This window comes from Dicentrarchus labrax, unplaced genomic scaffold (genome assembly GCF_905237075.1).
Source record: "Dicentrarchus labrax unplaced genomic scaffold, dlabrax2021, whole genome shotgun sequence".
Lineage (NCBI taxonomy): Eukaryota > Metazoa > Chordata > Actinopteri > Moronidae > Dicentrarchus > Dicentrarchus labrax.
Genome location: NW_026136759.1, coordinates 49,893 through 72,281, shown reverse-complemented (window position 1 = coordinate 72,281; position 22,389 = coordinate 49,893). Strand labels below are relative to the sequence as shown.

The window sequence follows — 22,389 nt, the reverse complement described above, 5'->3', positions numbered from 1 at the left end:
CCTTCTGATAAAAATGATACTTTGAACCAACCTAAAAAAATTACTGTAATTTGTTAGAGCTAATTTTATTAGTTTTTGCCAAAGTATATTTATGACTTGACTGAAACTGAAAAGTTTAATTTTGTTTAAATCAAAATAATCCTTCAGTCCAAGAAAAAAAATTACATTCACTCAAAGTAAAAATATTGTTTATTCTAGAGACCATAAATCATTTTTTTACTTCAGTAAAACTTACATTTGTACGTTGGAAAAACCTACTTTTTTCATAAAATCCAAGTATAATTTTTACGTTGAACTAAAGTAATTAAAATGCTGTAATTTGTTACAAGCAATTTTATTACTTTTACTCAAGTTAAATTTATGATTCAGTTCAAACTATGTTTTTAAGTTACACCATATCAATACATTTTCTTTGGTCACAATACTAAGCTTAATGTACGTCAATATAATAAAATGTTTTGCTTCAATACAACTTAACTTTTACCATGAACAAAAGCTACATTTGCTTTAACATAAAGAAGAATTATCAGTAAATGATTCATTTAGTTGACTTACTATGAATTAAGACAGGAATATTTTCATCAAAAGACCTTGATGTTTATTGTGAGGTCATTGTCTTTGTTAAAAAAACCCCACCCCCAAAAAAACCATCACATTCTCTGTTGTCAAAAAACAACAAAAAAATACAAAAAACTAAATAAAACCCTAAATTTTGCTGGCTGTTAGGCTAGCCGGGATGTACTTTACACATTACAGCACACTTGAGAAAAAACACAAGAATAAATTAAAGGGACACTTCACCCATTTGCATTAAGCTTTGTATGATTAGTCATATTTTTGAATGGTCGTGCATCATTCCCTCACTTTCCCTGAGAGGGTGGAGAAATAAGGATTTCAGTGTTGCACTTCCTGCTTCCAATGATGTAAAAATCGTCATTTTGCGTCATTGGAAGCAGGAAGTCTCATATCTCTGTAGAGGGGTGAGACTACAAACACTACTTCCTCATTTTTTTTTCACTCACGCTACAGACCTATTACAGATCAGTGGGTGGGACTAAAAAATATAACTGCCATCTTGTTTGGAAGCTCACACGGACGTCTGACTGTAAAGTGAGTGTTTCTATTTTCTGTCTTATAACAACGTGGCATGTATGTCCACAATCTGTTCAAGTAATATCACAAAGTTATTCCCTGTTAATACGTAACGTCAGCCAACTGAACTAACATTATCTTCTTTACTGCACAAACAGCTTGCAGTTGCATTGCTAACTACTGTGGCACGCTCAACACAAAGACCATGTATCTCTAACTGTGTGCTCAATGTCTTGTAGACAATATCGCCTAACAGCCTTTCTGGAATGGGTCCTGCAAGGCGAGAGATTGGGTCGAGGCGCCGTTTTACCCGCTGATGTGGTGCAGGCTCTCCGACAGTATCCAGCTCCAGATGGCCAGTACTGCGGCACCGAGACGTTGAGGACGCTCAGGAGGAACTATAACTGTCATTGTTTACATATTTATTTTTGTTGTTGTTGATATATTTCTGTAAATAAATGGTTTACATTCACGTTGTTGTAGTCCTTGATAGTGTTAGTGGGAGCGGATTGCGGAGCTGTGCATTGTGGGAGTTGATGTCTTTAATACAAATACGCCCCTAAAGTCACTTTCTGTCTTTTCTCGGTCAAATAGGCACCAAATTCAAAATGTATGTTACATTTCGACTACATATATAACCCACTTTCAATGAATATTAATGTTTCCACGGGTGAAATGCTCCTTTAATGTAAAACTTTTTTGTACGCCTCTCCATTAAGACTTGAGATATGTAATATAATAACCATTAAGTCTAATAGTCTTAAAACTTACCATCCTTGGGACAAAATGATCAAGATGTATGAATGTCACATTATTTTGAACCATTACAAATGCAATATCAACATTTCCGTATCTATGACCACATTAATGTGATATGATAAGCTTAAAGTTGTATAAAATAGCAAAAAAAGCATTACCATTACTATTGCTGCAATTATGAACTTTGCATTATTCAAACTTCAGTGTTGATATCAGTGCCACAATATTTATATCACAGAAACTGTTTCGTGAACACAGAAAATCTGAATTCAATTCAGCCAGTTTTTAATTAGTCTGTTTCTCTTACTATAATTTAACAGTGGCCCCTTCCTTTATCATAGAATATATTTGAATACAAGCAATAACACAAAATAAAACACATCCGGTATCCAATGTCTCTTTGATGAATCCAATATTTAGAGCTTGACAGACTGCACACTCTGCGTGTCATTTTCTTGGGTTCTATCTCCATGAATAGTTTCTGCAATGCATCAAAGGTGTATTGGAGCTCACTTGGATAGCTCAAGTTAAGAGCATAGATGAGGCCGAACAACATGGCACAGGCATGTGGGACTGATGGCAACTCACTGAGGACCTGCACACCTTCAATAACAACCCCAATGTCATGTGGTGGCTGGAGAGGATCCTCCTCTTCCTTGATGACATACACGACCATTGTACATCTCTCAAGCTCCGTTTCAGCTTCCTCCTTCTGAACAACCTGATAAAAGAAAGAGACGAGACATTTATTACTAAGTTATTTTGATGAAATCCGTGTCTGGTGTGCCTATATTCAATTCAATTCAATTCAATTCAATTTGATTTGTATAGCGCCAATTCATAACAAAAATTATCTCAGGACACTTTTCAAATAGAGCAGGTCTAGACCGAACTCTTTATAACATTATTTACAGAGACCCAACAGTACCACCATGAGCAAGACCATGGCAACAAGGGCAAGGAAACACTGCCTGTTAAAAGGCAGAAACCTAGGACAGATCCTCCGGCTCTAGGTGGGCGGTCGTCTGTCTCGACCAGTTGGGGTGAGAGAGAGAGAGAGAGAGAGAGAGAGAGACAAAGATAGAGAGAGACAGACAGACAGACAAACAGACAGACAGACAGACAGCAACTACACTAATAGTAGTGACTGATGATGATGAACATGACAACAGCAACGATGGGGGACAATGAGCAGTGACAACAGCAACAACAGTAACCGTAGCTATAATAATACTTATAATAATAATAACACTAATATCAGTGATATTGGCACTCGCAGTCAAGCAGGACCATGGCAGGAGGCTCCACCAGGATCCATGAGAACCTGCGAGACGAGAAAGCACAAGAACTCCGGGGAAGAAGTGAAGTTAGTAACATGCATTAATGGGACATGAATGAGTGCAGAAAGAGAGAGGAAGAGAGGAGCTCAGTGCACCATGGGAAATCCCCCCGATAGTCTAGGCCTATAGCAGCATAACTAAGGGATGGTTCAGGACTCACCTGGTCCAGCCCTAACTATAAGCTTTATCAAAGAGGAATGTCTTAAGCCTACTCTTGAATGTGGAGAGAGTGTCTGCCTCCAGAACCACAACTGGAAGCTGGTTCCAGAATTTAGCTCCGGGCCCCAGGGAGGTCAGGACCGGCCCTGCTCACTGGATCCACTGTAGAAACTGTCAGTAGTTTGAAATATGTTGGAACTGTGACTGATGGCCACCTTAACTTCACACAGAGAACTGAATCTATTTTTAAAGAAGCCACACAGAGATTGTATCTGCACTTTTACTGGTTGGACACCGTTTGTCACCATGTATGACACAATGAACTTTTACTATAAATCTTTTATTGTCATAAAAACATGTTCTGAACTAAAAGTGGAGACAAAGTGAGTTGAGGTGCTTTAACCTCCATTACATCCCTGGTTAGCAGGATGAAGGCGCCCTCTTGTGTATCTTCCTTTGTCAGTGTGCTCACAGGAGTCACAGCCTGATGCTGCATTCAGGTCACGTGGGAAAAGATTGTAGAGGAGAGATTACAATTATTATTCAGATCAACTCTTATGTTGAAAATACTATTTGGGGATTTGAGGCTACTGGTTCAAATATCTCTGCTAAATGGCCTCGTCCTGCATTAGAAAAGTAGTCTACGCAGTTAAAACACCCAAAGAGCTGATAGAACAGTGGCATCAGGGAGAAGAAAACACTGAATTTGTTAAACAAAAGTCTATTAATTGACAGTTAAAATCAATAAAATACTAAATACACACAGAGGATTGTATAAAAAGTTCATAAAAGTATCAGGAAAACTCATCTCTTAAATTAATTAATTAATTAATTAAATTAAATAATTTGCTCCAAATTCCTCCAAACTGCTCATTTTACACAAACTACCTGCAGTTATTGTGTTCACTGTGGTTATTGTACCGTGTATCAGTTGTTCTGTACTCTTACTGTTATGCATTGAATATAACATGAATGATCCATAAAATATGTCACTTAGTTTACTCAATGATAGAAAGGGGGGTCCAAGCACAGATTGAGAGCATGTGTGCAATAGAAACATAGATACTTGGTGCAGTGTACTGATAGTGTTTGACAAGAAGTAGTACTGCAGTATCTCACCATATCAATGTTGTATCACAGAGACTCTTTGTAGTGAAGGGAAATAATAAAAAGAGTGCACAAGTTCCTCAGTGTAGATTGTCCTCTGTAATTAAAATAAGAAACAGCAGGTGGAGCCAGACACACACAGACAGACATCAGTGAATCAGTCATCACTGCTGTTATCATTGAACCAGGTCAGTGAACGCACCTCGGCCTCTGAGCGAGGACCAGTCAAACACAACAGAAACAGCAGCAGCAGCACAACACAGAGCATGCTGGGAAACTACTATTCTTTAATGTCACTGGCCACTTGGTCAAAGTGACAGATACATAATATTGATCATTATTACTGTAATAAAAATGATGTGCAGTCATACAGTAGTCGTAGTAAAGGTAGTAGCAGTAGAAGAGCATGTTATCAGAATCACAGCTGATCTATAAGACAACATTTTATTATCACATTCTGCTTTGTGACTAAATGAACACACAGACTGTTGCCTTCAGGGACCACTGAGATATTTAAGTATAAAATCAGCACAAAGTCACCGACCTGCTGCTCTTTACCCTCACAAGAGTCTCAGTTTCCCCCCACAGTTAGCCACAGCTTCACTTCCACTCATAAAGGCAGTTCTTCCACCTCACAGCGGCTCACACTTTAAATTGAAACAGGCTTTTTTCAATCCAATGAGCTCCCTCGGTGCTTCATGTAAATGTGGACCCACACAGAGTGCTTTACTTTTTACTCAGCTAGTAACTGAAGCTACAGGAGGCTGTGTTTAAAATAGTTTGATGCTTGATTTACTAAATCAATCTGACGTTGTCATTGATGCTTAATACTTCAGTACTGGACAAAGGTGGAGTAACTTTACCTGTGATGCTGCAGTAAATCAATCACAGTTACAGGAACCCTGATCACCACTCTTTTAGATGCATTTCTTTGTTTCAAATTGAGGATCAAATACAAACCTCTTGAGCACAGCAGCTGTTTATCTCTTTATTGATTATGATCATGTTGATTCCATTTGTGTAACACCTCACATTTCCTCATTTGTACATAGACAACAACTACAAATGTCCTCTAGCAAATTGTAATGTTAAAATAATGTAATAAATGTAATTACAGATTTCTTTAGAAATGTACAAAATGATAAGAACAAACTATCTACAATAAAGGAAGGTCTGCTGCTTTAAATTTAAGGATCTATGCAGTGAAAGAGAAACAACAACATACAAATACATCAACACAAATATAACATATATATATATATATATAATATATATATATATATTTAGAGAGCAGAGAAATGTCAGATCAGCTAAACAAAAGCCATCATGAGCAGTGATAACCTCTACACTGAAAAACATTTGGAGTGATATTTACTTGGAAAAACCTAGGAAAGTTTTTGCACTTAGAAATTGTAAGTAAATTCTACAAGGGCAATCTTCAAGTAAACTTTCCTCGCAGATATAAGTCTCTTTTACTAGCAAACCTCAGGTAATTTACTGATGTTTATTAATATGGTTATTGAATTTTACTCTCTCATTCTTTGTACGTTTGACTTCAACTCTGACTGCTTCAAACTGAACAATCTCACCTAAAACCAATGGCTTTTCAAGGTCATTTTTAAATACTTTGTCTAACTTTTATTTATGGACTATATTTAAGTAACATTTACACAACATTTTACATCATTTTTCTGCAGTTTAAATTGCCTAAATTTGTTCTTAATGTTTTTGTTTATTGAAACAATGACTTTAAAAAAAAATGAGGCAACTGTTTAATTTAACAACCCATTTATTTTTCTTAAGTGAAAAATATTTTTTTCAATAAAACATTTTCCAGCAAGTTTGCATGGCAAAAACAACAACAAGGTATAGTTCACCCTAAGATGATTTTTTTGTTATTATTTACTCACCCCTTTGTCAATAGAAGGATTGGTGAAGTTTTGTTAACATCCGTGTTCTTCTGCGAGTTTGAGAGACCTTTTTTCCACTCAACTGCAGTGAGCGGTATCTTAGCATCAAAAGTCCAAAAATACATCAATAATCAATAAAATGTCTCCATACTGCTTGTCTGAGGTAATCCAAGTGTCCTGTAGCTCACACATGCCAAGACGTTTGTACAAAACATAACAAACTTGTGTTTTCAGCTGTGTTTGCTCTGCTGCTCTTCCAATGCGTGCTCCTTCCAACGCCGCACACAAACTTACACACTACTAACTTCCAGCTAGCCCATCCGTGTTCACGCAGCACCACAGTGGAAGCAAAGCAGAGCAAACAAAGCCAAAACACAATTTTGTTCTGTTTTTCAAAACATCTAGGAATGTGTAAGCTGCAGGACACTTGGATTACTTCAGATGAGCAATATGGAGACATTTTTTGGATGTTTGAAGCCAAGTTGCCGTTCAATGCAGTTTTGTGAGAAACAAACATCTCGGCAAACTCCCAGAAGAGCATGATGAGTCCTTCTATCGGCATCGGGGTGAGTAGACGATGACAGAAATTTCATCTTAGGGTGGCTAAAATGGGTTTGAGGTAGCTTGTTAAAGGCACAAGGACAAGTTCAGGAACTGTTTGCATAGAGCATACGTAGCCTATCGTTTGGAGAGGCTTTTTAACCTTAAACTCTGGAAAACATTTGACATGCTGGTGCATCTTAAAAGACATGCTTACTATTCCTTTTTATCTTAAAGAACAGTGTTTTGCTCTGAGGTTCTAAACGTCTGTTTCTGTATCATGAGTAATATCCTACAAAAAGCAGAGCATCTTGACACTAAAAAGTGCGATATTTGGCCCCTCGCTCTTTTCATGCCCACACTCACATCCGTGACCCATTAAAAATGGCCCCACGAGCCACCAGTTGAGAACCTCTGGTTTAACTTGAAAATGCTGATCTAACTTCTTTTCTTTTGTCCCCAAAACGTAGCCACTCCACATGGCCACATACAGTATTTAATACAGTGCAACAAGTTCAAATAAAAATGACATCATTAAAACGAGAGAAAAATAAGAAAATAGACAAATAGCCACATTAACAACTGTGCCGTATACATGTGCACTCAGACTCAAGTTTGTTTCGCAGAGACAGGATTTTCGGGGACAGCTTAAGGACATCAAGCTCTAGAAGAAGCTTTTGAAAAACTTCCAAAGTGTACTTTGTTTTTGGGGGTAACTCAAATTCATGGCATAAATGATGCTCATGAGCAGGAGACAGGCCTTTGTAACACTTCCATAGTTGTCAAGTACCTCAGTCCCTTCAATAACAATGGACACATCAGTGTCGGATGCACCTTCATCTTCTTCACTTGTGTGGAAGACACAGATCCTCAGGACTTGCTCAGCCTGGTCCTCTTGAACTTCCTCTCTGCTGATATCCTGTAAAATATATGTGAATCCATGTTCAGGTGCATAGTACATATTCTGCTTCATTTTCATTTGGAATAGTATGTATATTCTGTGATGATGGTAAACCTCTTACAACTTATGAATTGCAAAGCACTACACAATTTTGTTTTTACCTGAATAGCCAGATGGCTTTTCTTGTGACACAGCTTGCTGTAGTTGCTGTTTGAGATGGCACTGTGTCAACTGTACAAAGTTGTTGCTTTGGGCTTAAGGACAAAAACACAAAGACAAAATAATACATTAAAACTACAGAATACTACAAGAAATACTACATTAAAACTAGAGGATCATGTAAATTGACTCAAAATGAACTGTACCACTGTCAAACCAATGTATTTTGGATAATATTTGAAAATATGGCTCTGATCTAAAACATTACACCCATTTCCACATGTGTTAAATCTTAAATGAAGAAAATCCTGCATTTTTGCCGCTGTGATTCTGTTCCTCTCCTCCAAGAGCATTGCTGGTCTAGATTCACGTTGTTGAGAGAGAGCTGTGTCATATGCATCAAGAATAATGCAGAATCCAAATTGAAACAGTGTAAACGGAATCAGAATAGAGAACAATGAGGCTTCATATCAAATTATGAGCAAAATATAGACGAGGGGATTAGAAAGAAAGGGATCCAAACAAGGTGATGGTCCTTATGAAGCATGTGGAAGAAAATGATCACAGGAAATGTTTTTGGATAGATCATTTGAATTTTTTCCAATTTCCACAAATGAATCTGAATTTCAGATACTTAAGGCTCATCAGTAGCTCTATAACAACTCAAAAAGATGGAAAGTGCATCATTTCTACAAGTGGTGGTTCTTTTAGTTGAAATAAGACACATAAAGTATTTTCATATATGGAATAAAAATATACAGCCACAGTAAGAAACAAATCTGAAATGCCAATAAATGAAATCATATTTATCCTGATAAACTGAGTGACATTTTGTGGGAATGAACATCTCTCCTGACCTCTGTTTGCTCTGTCTCAGTAAGATTTTAGATTTGTGGCAAACTACGAGTACACTGCAAATGAACAAAAACCATAGCTTCCTCTTTAGCTTAAATAATGATTAGCAGCAGGGTTTTGGTGAGGTCTGGTAGAGGCTCTCCAAACCGACGCTGCGGATATTTGAAACGTTTTCTCTCCTCCCTTCCCCTCCTATGTGTAGCGGTTGTGTACTCTGTCGTTGCCTTGAGTTCATTATGCGAAGGAAACTCATCATTTTGGCAAACCCGCCATTTATCCACAGCATCTAGCGAACTATTAATTATACAGTCAGTCCCGGTTTCAAAACACTATTACAAACACTATTAAAACTTACTTGGTATTTCTAAGTTCATGGGCAATGACTATGAAACCTTTGAATATTATGTGAAAATACACAATAAAACTTACTCTTCCCACACAGTTTATTTATTACATGAAAGACATATATAGTTTTACTTGAATAATTCCAGTTCTCACTGATACTTACAATTAGAAAATAACAATTGTGACAGTTAACCTAATAAATATTACTACACCAAAAAATGTATGGCTGAACAGACACAGGAAGGAGCGCCACCTAAACACACTCAAACATTTACAGGACAACTAATGAGAAGATGTCAAAGTACCGCCCACAATGTTTGATTGACAGCTGATCTCTGTGCAGTGAAGAAACGCCACAACAATCAGCTCTCAGCAACAAACATGAAGACAAAATCAGTTTAAGGATTCAAACTCAGAGTTTAACACAAAGTCCCTGAAATGACTTCTGTCTATTTCAGTTTATAGAACTCAGCAGTGGATTCAAAATAATCAAGATAAAGTCCAGCATAGAGAGGCTGAGTGAATGTGGTCTGGACTCTGTGGAGGAGAGTCATGGTTTCAGAGACGCTGTAGAAGGACAGAATACCTGCACTGTGATCCAGATACACTCCAACTCTGGAGGACTGAGGACCTGAGACAGGAGTTTGGACTTTGTTGTAATAAAAGTAATAACTGTTATTGTCACAATATAATGACCAAGATTTGTTATTGCATCCAAATAAACATTCATATAAGCTCCCTGCTCTGCTGATATTCTTGTATGCGACTGCTACATAAACTCCTCCCCCTCTCCACTCCACCTCCCAGTAACAACGTCCAGTCAGACTCTCTCTACTCAGGAGCTGAGACCATACAGTGAATCTGTCTGGGTGACTAGAATAAGACTGTTGTTCACTCATTCTTTTTACTTTTCTGTTCCCCTCAGATAATAACAGCTGTGTGTGCGCTGTGTTTGGATCCAGTGTGAGTTCACGTGAATATTGTAAGAATCCAGCTCTGGTCTTGGGCTGTGGTTGTGACAGTAAAACATCCACTTCAGTCACTGTCAGTGAGACGTTTGTCCATTTGTCCCTCAGAACGTCCTGTAGTTTATCTCTGAGCTCTGACACAGCCGCTGTCACATCCTCAAAGTACCTCAGAGGACGGATATTGATGCTGGATGTAGATTCACTGAGTGCTGACAGTGAGGGGTAGTTGTGTAGAAACTGGGTGTGGTCCTCTGTGTGTGACAGCTTCTTCATCTCAGCGTCTTTCCTCTTCAGCTCAGTGATCTCCTGCTCCAGCTTCTCCTGAAGCTCTTTGACTCGACTCACTTCAGTTTCCTGCTGGGATCTGACCTGCTGCTTCACATCAGAGCTTCTTTTCTCCATGAGACGGATCAGCTGAGTGAAGATCTTCTCACTGTCCTCCACTGCTTTATCAGCAGAGCGATTGATAGCCTCCACCTCCCGTTGAAGCTCCTTCACATCTTTCTCTCTGTCCTGGATTCTCTGCTGGATGTTTTGTCGACTCACCTCGAGCTCTCTCTGCCTCTCAGTCCTTTCTGCTGCAGCTGAGACTGTGTCGTGGCCTTTATGTTCATCCACAGAGCAGAGATAACAGATACACTGCTGATCAGTACGGCAGAACATCTTCATCACCTCATCATGACGAGAGCAGATGTTCTCCTGGAGCTTCTTGGAGGGGTCCACCAGCTTGTGTTTCTTTAACTGAGCCACATCATAATGAGGCTGGAGGTGTGTCTCACAATAAGAAACCAGACAGACCAGACAGGACTTGAGGGCTTTCAGTTTTCTCCCAGTGCAGACATCACAGGCCACATCTTCAGGTCCAGCATAGCAGAGATCAGCAGGAGCAGCTTGGAGTCCAGTCTTCTTCAGTTCCTCCAGTAAAGCTGCAAACATGGTGTTTTTTACCAGGACAGGCCTCGGTGTGAAGGTCTGCCTACACTGAGGGCAGCTGTGGATTTTCTTCTCATCCTCTTCATCCCAGTAGCTTTTAATACAGTTCATGCAGTAGCTGTGTCCACAGGGAGTAGTCACCGGATCCTTCAGTAGATCCAGACAGATGGAACAAGAGAAGGTTTCTCGGTCCAGCTGAACTCCTTTCTGCGCCATTTCACCTCTCAGTGACAACGACTGTCTGAGTTTCACTTCTTTATAAATGAGGCCGGGTTGAGCTCTGATCTCAACAACATGTGTCTCTGCAGTGAATGGGGCCTGTCAGCTCTTGCTCATGTTGGTTACACCCATCTACAAACTGTAGATCTGAAGGGGAGGGAACAAGGAAATACATGAACAGAGTGTAGCTCGCTGTGTTTGAATCAGGAAGAAGAGGGAGGGGTTATCGAGGGTTTAAAGTTCTGTTTTATTGTCATTATACAACACAGGATTGCACAATAACATGCAGTTGTAGTCCTCTCCACTCACACACTGAAAATGTCAAATTCAAATGGATAAAAACTGACTGGAAAGGAGTAAAAGATTCACTGTGTCTAACTTCTCTTCCTGTACAAAGAGGAAAAACAGCTCAAGATGGCAACATGAAGAAAAACATCCAAAAGTTACTCACTGATTATTAAATCATAAAACAACTATCAAAATGTTACAGGCCTCAAGCATGAGTTACCCGTAAGCAGGTATAGTATCCTGTTTTGTGCAGGAAAAGCAGAGACAGGAGACGTTACTTGTGATCGCTCAGCAGGCTGTTCTCTGTTTTTATTTAACAGAATCTTTCTTTTTCACTTCATTTAAACCAACTTAGTGTTTTGTTCACAACAATCTTCATTTTGCAATTTACATGACATCAAGCTTTAAGGTTCATATACTAACCCACTGGACTGACATTTTACAAATGTACAAAATGACTGCTGAATGAAACAGAAATCAAATTCAAACTCCTAATTTGTACCATTGTTCACCAACAGTGACTGCTATTTAGGTCCAACACCACATTTACAGTAGCATTAATACTTTTAAGCCCAAGCTGTTCACATTTTTACTAAATTCTTAAACACAAAGTATACATAACAATAACAGGCCATCATTACAAAAATACCTTTGCCCTTTTTAACTTTACCAAAATATTTGATCTATATATTATCATTATTATTATTATTATTATTATTATTATTATTATTATTATTATTATATTATCCTGGTAACATGACTTAGATGAACGACTTAACAACTTTACACAACTTGTGCAGGGGCGGATCTACCGGGGTGGCATAGGGTGGCAAGTGCCACCCTAAAAGAAAGCCTTGCCACCCCTGCTGCCACCCCAGTTGGCAGCAACGAATTAAAAGAAAAGTTACGGCATTTGACATTTACGAGCGTGAATCTCCAATGTCCGACTGCACTAAATGCAGCACGAGATAACGCCAGAGCGGCCGGCAAGACACTGATTGGTTGGAAACACTGAGTGGCGCGAATCCAATCAATCCAATCCAACTTTATTTGTTAAGCACTTTAAAACAACCAAAGTTGACCAAAGTGCTGTACAGGAGAATAAATAAGACATCATAAATAAAAGACATAACAGCTCACATGAGGCGCAAAATAATATCTAATACAACAATAAAATGAAAAGACATAAATAAAAATAATAACCATGCAATAACAAGCAATCAAAAAAATAAAAATAACAAATCCAAAAAATATATCAAGTAAATAAAGTCGACATCTTACTAGGTGTCAAAGGCCACAGAGAAGAGATGGTTTTAAGACTGGTTTTTAAAAACAGACAGAGAAGAGGCCTGTTTAACGTGCAGAGGCAGATCATTCCATAATTTAGGAGCAGACACAGCAAAGACACGGTCCCCTCTGAGCTTCCGCTTAGTTTTAGGCACACTCAGGAGCAGCTGATCATCTGACCTGAGGGGGCGGACGGGTATTTAGGGGTGTAGAAGCTCAGATAGGTAGGGCTGGGCAAGACCATTTAGGGATTTAAAAGCAAATAAAATAATTTTAAAATGGATCCTAAATTGAATAGGCAGCCAGTGGAGTGAGGCTAAAATGGGTGAAATGTTAGTTACGTGTGCCAGTTAAAAGACGTGCAGCAGCATTCTGTACCATCTGAAGACGGGCGATGGAGGACCCACTAACCCCCACATATAGTGCATTACAGTAATCCAGCCGAGTGGTAACAAAGGCGTGGATTACCATCTCAAAGTGCTGCCTTGATAGAATTGGCTTTATTTTGGCCAGCTGCCTCAAATGGAAAAAGCTTGATTTGACAACAGCCTTGATCTGACTGTCAAACTTAAGCTCAGGGTCCACCTTAACCCCTAGGTTTGTGATGCTAGGTTTAATATACTGGGCCAAGGAACCCAGATCTACAGGGGGGATCCCTGTGGTGCCACCAAAAACCATCACTTCTGTCTTTTTATCATTGAAATTTAAAAAGTTCAGAGTCATCCAGGCATTAATGTCGTCAAGGCACTTAAGTAGCAGTCTGACAGAGTATTCATTTTTCTTTTTAAGAGGCACATAAATCTGACTGTCGTCTGCATAACAGTGGAATGAAAAGCCGTGCTTCCTAAGTATGGAACCAAGTGGGAGCAAATAGAGAGAGAAAAGGAGAGGGCCAAGAACTGAGCCCTGTGGGACCCCACACGAGAGAGGAGCAGAGGAGGATACAGAGTCACCTAGGCTGACACAGAAAGTTCGATCAGCCAAGTAAGACCTGAACCACTCCAGTGCTATGCCTCTGATGCCCACCCACTGCTTCAAACGTGAGATCAGTATTTCATGATCCACTGTGTCAAATGCAGCAGTTAAATCTAAAAGCACAAGGATAACACAGTCACCAGAGTCAGTAGCTAAAAAGATATCATTAAAAACTCTTAAGAGAGCTGATTCTGTGCAGTGCACGGTTTTAAAACCGGATTGGAAAACCTCTAGAATATTATGTTCTTCCAGAAAGGCCATTAATTGACTGTCAACAATCTTCTCCAGGATTTTTGAAAGGAAAGGCAGTTTGGAGATAGGCCTGAAATTAGCAAGAACTGCAGGATCTAGAGCAGGTTTTTTAATCAGAGGTTGTACTACTGCATGTTTAAAATTTTCAGGGACCACACCTGAGGTCAGACTGCTATTTATGACTGCAATAACAGATGAGGACAGGAGAGACGGGAGGAAAGAGGTAAAAACTTATTAACTATCGATCAATAAATTGAATTATAATGAAAGCACAGTGCGAGCATACACTGTAACACATTGACTGTAGAATTTACAGTAAATAGCTGGCAGAAAAAGTTGCCAGTAAAGTAAAATTGCTGTTAATTACTGTAAAAAGGATTACAGTATATTACAGGATCACTTTTACAGGTTTTTGTTGTATATAAATTACAGCAATTTGTTGTTGTTGTTTTTTTTCTTGGAAAAATCTAGTTTACAACATTATCTTGTATTCTATTCAAATTACAGAGGTTACCTGGCAACTAAAGTTGCCAGTAAATAGCTGTTAATACTTCACAATACAATATGTTGTTGTAGAATGTTTTTACTGTTCATTTTTCTTTTTCACATTAGCAGCTTTGCAAAATATGCATATTGAATGAGACCAGGCTTGCTGTTACTCCAAAATTCATCAACATTAGATTTTCTTCACCTGTTAAATAAAACCAGAGTCAGAGCTGCAACAAAACATCTTTTATTAAAACTCAATAGTTTTACAACATGCCTTCAGAACTCAATTCGAATCCCAGTGGCGGCTGGTGAAAAATATTGTCAGTGGGGCTGTGCCATACTTTTTTGTTTCTGTAACCATCGCAATACAATTTAACATAAACTGCAGGACACCAGTGCTCAGTGAAATAGTCAGTAGGGCTGGCTATCATTTAAAAATGTTCGATTCCAGTACCGATACCAGTACCCTTAACACGATACTGATACCAACTGAGTACTTCATTCGATACATTTTTTTACTTTGTAAATGTCACCACTCCACGAATACATTTTGAAAGTGCTCAAATATTTATTTAATAGCTGTACAAACATGTACAACCAAGAATTATATATATATATATTACATATTACATATTACCTGAAGTTATCGACGGTTGCTCTGTGTTAGGGTGGCCATTTCCTTCACATCAAAAAGGAGGACACTTTGCATACACAGGGACACACAAGCAGATATTTGTTTGGTATGATCCGGTTTTAAATTTTAATGTTTTTCCACCAGATTACATAAAGGTGCATACACATACCACATAGCTAATAATAAATATACAAGATACAGCTCATGACAACGTGCCCTTCCAATTCAGATTACATAGGTCTAATAACCAATATACACAAACTGTTCTTAATGTTTTTATCTGGATAGATAAAGGGTAAAACAAATACAGCACCTTCTGTTTCTGTATGAGCATTTTCAGAATTTCAGTCCAACAACCGACATTAGCTCACATTATGTTCTGTTACTGAGAGCTTGATTGACAGCCTGGTGGTAACCTAGCAACTGAGGTGATCAGCAATCAACACATGGCTCATTTGAATATTTAAATTATCCATATGTTGATAGGTCACAAGAAATCTCAGAATGCTGACCAGCCAACTCCACCCCAGACTAAGCTGCAAGCTTTACCGCCATACAAAGCGAAACCATAGAAACAGTCATTGATCTCTTGATCTGGGTACAAAAAGAACCGATTGCAGGTATCGACAGGCGCAGTTTGGATACTACTGGATACTATGTTGTGTCGGTCGATACCTTACCATTATTACAGAGAAACATAAACATCACCTTCTCTGACAGGTGCTTCATATCCCTCACTCCGGTAACTGTCCATGCTGGATCTGTCCCCGTCCTTTTAAAAAGCATGAGTGCACCCAGCTAGCCAAGCCTTCCCGGTGTACCGGCTACGGGAGAAGCCGCCGCCATATACTGCTTCCCTTTCTCTCTAGCCTGCTGTCTGATTGAGAGCTCAGGTTGATCTGGGCCCAGCTCTTTCACCCCAACTTTCTCCGACAAAGTTCTCCTCTTAAACGGATCTTGGAGGAGAGATTCCACCGAGTTAGGGTTGGGTCTTGGTCTTGGAGGACTAAAGTTCGCGCTCGCCATTGTCGTCTAGTAAAAATGGCGCCGCTAGAGCCCAGTCCTTATTTTATCAGAGGCGAGCTTGGGGCGATAAAATAATCTCCCTCCTTGGATTCGATTTAAGGACGCTGATTGGCTGAATTTAATGTCATACATTCATATCTTAAATTAGCAATTGGCTTAACTGCTACATCGACCCGCCTCCTGGGGGCGCTTTCTCTATCGGCCAGAGCTGATGAGGCTTCAGACAGGCAGAGGATATTTTACACATATTACTGGCTGCATTCCATATTTCAAACACACAACTATTGACATACTGATATTTTTATCATTATTATTATTATTTTTAATTTTTTTATTTATTTTAATTTTTATTTATTTTTTATTTTTGTGGCTCAAGGGGGCGGCGCCCTCTATTGGCCCGCCGCCACTGGGAAACGGTCTGATGAAGGCCAAGGGAGGAGTCGTGGGGACCAATCTGAGGCCATTCTTGGACAAACTGAGTCAGGTGTGTTTGGTAAAAATTGTGCTTTTTCTCTGCTCTGTCTCCCTTTTTTTACCACACGCACTCTTCCCAATATGAATGCACACACAGCACAAATCCTCTCACTCAAGGATAACTCCATTTCTTAACATCATCTGCCTTATACAAAACAACTACATACATTGATGATGTACACCTTCATAGAGGGAACATCAGCCAACACCCAGTAGATACATGTTACCTTGTGCTTCTCACATATGTCAGAATCATCAGAGTAAAGTAGAATTGAAAGTGTTAATTTGCACTGTTGTAAGGTTTTAACTGAATATTTAAAAAAGCACCTTCTTCTTGTCATGTGATATGGCCTTTTATTGTTCTTTATGTATCTTGGGGAGAAAACTAAAGAAATGCAGTGTATACTGTAATTACAATGATATTTTTATTTCATTTTTTTCCAAACGTTTTCAACAGAGCAAGAGCATATCAATGGGAATATGTTTTCTCATTAATGCCATGTTATATTTTTGGCTGCTGCTTCACTTTGAATGCATGTTACACAGTTGAATTGTACATTTCAACTTTAATGTTAATGTTAGTGATTCATTGGTGTTAATAACAAAATAAAACATTTCATTATATATTGTATTTCAGTTGCTGCTTTGTGGTAAAAGTATATGCATAGAGAAAATGATTACATTGATTTGGTCAAATTCATCAAAACAAAATAACATTTACATAATTGTAGTGAATAATATATCTGCAGACATAGAAGGAATTTAAAATGTCAAACAGAATAAATGTAATAAAATGTACCTATTGACTTCATCACAGTAAATATCACTGATATATAAGATTTACTTTATATTTTTATGACAGCAATGTCTCGTATATGAAAATATATAATTGACTTTACTCAGTTAAACTAAATATAACTTGTAATGTAGAAATAATTAAACAACATTTACTTTATATTTTTACTAAAGTTTAGTTGAGTGGTGAGTAAATTTGACTTGATACTGGCAACTGAGTTGTACTTGATATTTCAGCAGTAATATTTACTTAAACATTGTTACAGAGATTATATTAAGTAAATCTTACCAGTTGTTTTTTTCAGTGTCCTTTCCCCCCTTTTCCTTTGCATGGACAGGGAGGGACACACTGGAGATGGCCAAGGCCATCTGGCATCTACTTTTCTCCACCAAAAACCTGAGGTGGACCACACTGCACAGACCCTCCTGACAGTGGACAATATTATACAAGTGTCTGATGTGATGAGAGAACTGTGTCCACCATTCACTGAGGAGGAGCATGGAGAGGAGGAAACCAACCAGCTTCCTGATGGAATCTACTTTCTCTTCCTTCCTCCCTTGCAGGTCCAAGGGCTGTATGAGGCAGAGCAGAGGGGGAAAGAGAGGGCAAGGACATGAAGAAAGGATGCTCCTCGGTTGTACACCGCTCTGCATTCATGGTAAGCTTTTCAGTTTCTATTTCACCTTTCATTTAGAGTTTTATTTGGTGGTGCACTGCCTCATCTCTTGTGTTTCATCCAAGGAGCTGTGACTGTTCCTTCCTGAGGGTGCAGCACGGGGAAGGTACGCCGGGTCACCTCACTTTCCTCTCTCAACCAATAACACAACATATTCTGACTGTCAATCCCCAACAAACAGCCACCCTCCTCAGAGTCTTTTTGTGCCACCCAGACTGACAGTTTGAACGCACGCACAAACCCTAACCGTCCCATATCAGCAAACCACAGAGCCACTAACACCCACGTTGTTCTTTTATTTTCTGACAAATGTCTGTCTTTACTCTTCTGTTCTGTACACATTCTTTCTGTCTTTGTCCTGTTGTTCTGTATTTTGTTTCTTGTGTTAAAATAATAAAAGAAAACTCAAGAACATCCTCAGAATTTAGATCAGGCCAATGTTTTTGTCTCACTAGAATCACAGAACTATTTACAGAACAAGGTTTTTTTTAATAAAAGTTGCTATATTTTCTTAAATACAGACACATTTTACACATTTGATACTTATTAAAAGTAAATTATCTGTTCTCATGTCAGCCGAGCACTCCCTCAGCCCTATACTGCACAGCTTTGCACTGAACCGTGCTCCAGCATTCTTTAAACACAGTTGGTTCCACCTAGACCGGCTCCACTGGAAGAACCACATTGGTCAGCAATGCTGTACTTTTACTGTGTGCTGGTTGAAGTGTGTATAACGCTGACAGCGATCTGCAGCACACTATCATCAACAGCCAGCTGGCAGAGCAGTTTAATGCTCATTTGAAAGGAATCAGGCACCACCTGCCCAAGTCTAATATTTATGCTGTCAAATGCCTCATTTCTGACTTGTTGTCGTCATACATGAGTTATCTTATGAAAGGATGTCAGATGTGTTTTTACAGGTTACACAAAGCAGTTCTGTTGTGTCAAATCACACATTTGGGATTCATTGTGGTTGTTATTAAGTTCACAAACCATGGTTACAGTGAGAGATACAAACTATGATGATTCAGTCTATCTAACCTGCTGCCACTCCCGAGTGTCTCTCTCCCTCTCTCTAACTGTATGTGTGTGTGATTGCCTGAGTGCAGACAGGTTCCAGCTTCCAGTCCAACCCTCAGCCCCAGGTTCACACCCACCAGCCCAAGCTTGCCCAGGTCTGCACTCCCTCTCCCCCTCTTTTCAATAAACACTAGTTTCCTATTAAGTCCCTGTCTCCTGGAGTGTCTGCATGTGTGTTCACGAGCTCAGTCTCAACACAAACTGGTTAGGGGATGAAAAGGTGAGAAGGAGGCGTGAGCTGAGAAAATATAAAGCGGCAAGGGGGTATACTCTGGAGATTCTTTATTTTAGTTTAAAATAAGCTGCTGAATACTGATTTCTGATGACTTTAACTGGTCACAAGATAACACAGTTACAATATTCAACAAGTGAAGTAGAAAGTCTTAATTCATGAGATCAAGATTAGTATTTTTGTGTCCACTATGGTTTGAGATGTGTCACTCTGTTCTCCACTGCAGTATAATAAGAATACCTTACAATAAACTCAAAGGTACATTTAAATGCTGATCCAGGATCAGTGTCATTACCCCAAATTTAATATTTACTGACATTAGAGAACACTTTAATTCAGTCCTGTAGCTCACACATGCCAAGACGTTTGTACAAAACATAACAAACTTGTGTTTTCAGCTGTGTTTGCTCTGCTGCTCTTCCAATGCGTGCTCCTTCCAACGCCGCACACAAACTTACACACTACTAACTTCCAGCTAGCCCATCCGTGTTCACGCAGCACCACAGTGGAAGCAAAGCAGAGCAAACAAAGCCAAAACACAATTTTGTTCTGTTTTTCAAAACATCTAGGAATGTGTAAGCTGCAGGACACTTGGATTACTTCAGATGAGCAATATGGAGACATTTTTTGGATGTTTGAAGCCAAGTTGCCGTTCAATGCAGTTTTGTGAGAAACAAACATCTCGGCAAACTCCCAGAAGAGCATGATGAGTCCTTCTATCGGCATCGGGGTGAGTAGACGATGACAGAAATTTCATCTTAGGGTGGCTAAAATGGGTTTGAGGTAGCTTGTTAAAGGCACAAGGACAAGTTCAGGAACTGTTTGCATAGAGCATACGTAGCCTATCGTTTGGAGAGGCTTTTTAACCTTAAACTCTGGAAAACATTTGACATGCTGGTGCATCTTAAAAGACATGCTTACTATTCCTTTTTATCTTAAAGAACAGTGTTTTGCTCTGAGGTTCTAAACGTCTGTTTCTGTATCGTGAGTAATATCCTACAAAAAGCAGAGCATCTTGACACTAAAAAGTGCGATATTTGGCCCCTCGCTCTTTTCATGCCCACACTCACATCCGTGACCCATTAAAAATGGCCCCACGAGCCACCAGTTGAGAACCTCTGGTTTAACTTGAAAATGCTGATCTAACTTCTTTTCTTTTGTCCCCAAAACGTAGCCACTCCACATGGCCACATACAGTATTTAATACAGCGCAACAAGTTCAAATAAAAATGACATCATTAAAACGAGAGAAAAATAAGAAAATAGACAAATAGCCACATTAACAACTGTGCCGTATACATGTGCACTCAGACTCAAGTTTGTTTCGCAGAGACAGGATTTTCGGGGACAGCTTAAGGACATCAAGCTCTAGAAGAAGCTTTTGAAAAACTTCCAAAGTGTACTTTGTTTTTGGGGGGTAACTCAAATTCCTGGCATAAATGATGCTCATGAGCAGGAGACAGGCCTTTGTAACACTTCCATAGTTGTCAAGTACCTCAGTCCCTTCAATAACAATGGACACATCAGTGTCGGATGCACCTTCATCTTCTTCACTTGTGTGGAAGACACAGATCCTCAGGACTTGCTCAGCCTGGTCCTCTTGAACTTCCTCTCTGCTGATATCCTGTAAAATATATGTGAATCCATGTTCAGGTGCATAGTACATATTCTGCTTCATTTTCATTTGGAATAGTATGTATATTCTGTGATGATGGTAAACCTCTTACAACTTATGAATTGCAAAGCACTACACAATTTTGTTTTTACCTGAATAGCCAGATGGCTTTTCTTGTGACACAGCTTGCTGTAGTTGCTGTTTGAGATGGCACTGTGTCAACTGTACAAAGTTGTTGCTTTGGGCTTAAGGACAAAAACACAAAGACAAAATAATACATTAAAACTACAGAATACTACAAGAAATACTACATTAAAACTAGAGGATCATGTAACCAAAATGAACTGTACCACTGTCAAACCAATGTATTTTGGATAATATTTGAAAATATGGCTCTGATCTAAAACATTACACCCATTTCCACATGTGTTAAATCTTAAATGAAGAAAATCCTGCATTTTTGCCGCTGTGATTCTGTTCCTCTCCTCCAAGAGCATTGCTGGTCTAGATTCACGTTGTTGAGAGAGAGCTGTGTCATATGCATCAAGAATAATGCAGAATCCAAATTGAAACAGTTTAAACGGAATCAGAATAGAGAACAATGAGGCTTCATATCAAATTATGAGCAAAATATAGACGAGGGGATTAGAAAGAAAGGGATCCAAACAAGGTGATGGTCCTTATGAAGCATGTGGAAGAAAATGATCACAGGAAATGTTTTTGGATAGATCATTTGAATTTTTTCCAATTTCCACAAATGAATCTGAATTTCAGATACTTAAGGCTCATCAGTAGCTCTATAACAACTCAAAAGATGGAAAGTGCATCATTTCTACAAGTGGTGGTTCTTTTAGTTGAAATAAGACACATAAAGTATTTTCATATATGGAATAAAAATATACAGCCACAGTAAGAAACAAATCTGAAATGCCAATAAATGAAATCATATTTATCCTGATAAACTGAGTGACATTTTGTGGGAATGAACATCTCTCCTGACCTCTGTTTGCTCTGTCTCAGTAAGATTTTAGATTTGTGGCAAACTACGAGTACACTGCAAATGAACAAAAACCATAGCTTCCTCTTTAGCTTAAATAATGATTAGCAGCAGGGTTTTGGTGAGGTCTGGTAGAGGCTCTCCAAACCGACGCTGCGGATATTTGAAACGTTTTCTCTCCTCCCTTCCCCTCCTATGTGTAGCGGTTGTGTACTCTGTCGTTGCCTTGAGTTCATTATGCGAAGGAAACTCATCATTTTGGCAAACCCGCCATTTATCCA

General features: G+C 38.9%; 1 protein-coding gene and 2 long non-coding RNA genes across 4 annotated transcripts in view; 1 reads left to right on the top strand and 2 right to left on the bottom strand.

The window, feature by feature from the left end:
• Positions 1-9,247: 9,247 nt before the first annotated feature.
• The window catches only part of LOC127359649 (tripartite motif-containing protein 16-like), a 43,760-nt gene continuing 30,618 nt past the window's right edge, over positions 9,248-22,389 (bottom strand). The window contains exon 2 of one of the 2 annotated variants that reach the window (XM_051393632.1): positions 9,248-10,903. In XM_051393632.1, coding sequence (XP_051249592.1) covers positions 9,617-10,903 — 1,287 coding nt within the window. In that variant the 3' untranslated portion in view covers positions 9,248-9,616. Of the gene's footprint in view, positions 11,338-22,389 lie in introns of those variants that run through there. The other variant, XM_051393633.1, reaches the window with a different exon arrangement.
• On the top strand, positions 16,614-18,611 carry LOC127359654 (uncharacterized). The gene is made up of 3 exons (XR_007882699.1): positions 16,614-16,722; positions 18,072-18,166; positions 18,250-18,611. It is a non-coding gene; the product is annotated as an uncharacterized LOC127359654 (long non-coding RNA).
• On the bottom strand, positions 19,532-21,680 carry LOC127359655 (uncharacterized). Its single transcript, XR_007882700.1, has 2 exons — positions 21,264-21,680; positions 19,532-21,120 (listed from the first exon to the last, which is right to left on the bottom strand). It is a non-coding gene; the product is annotated as an uncharacterized LOC127359655 (long non-coding RNA).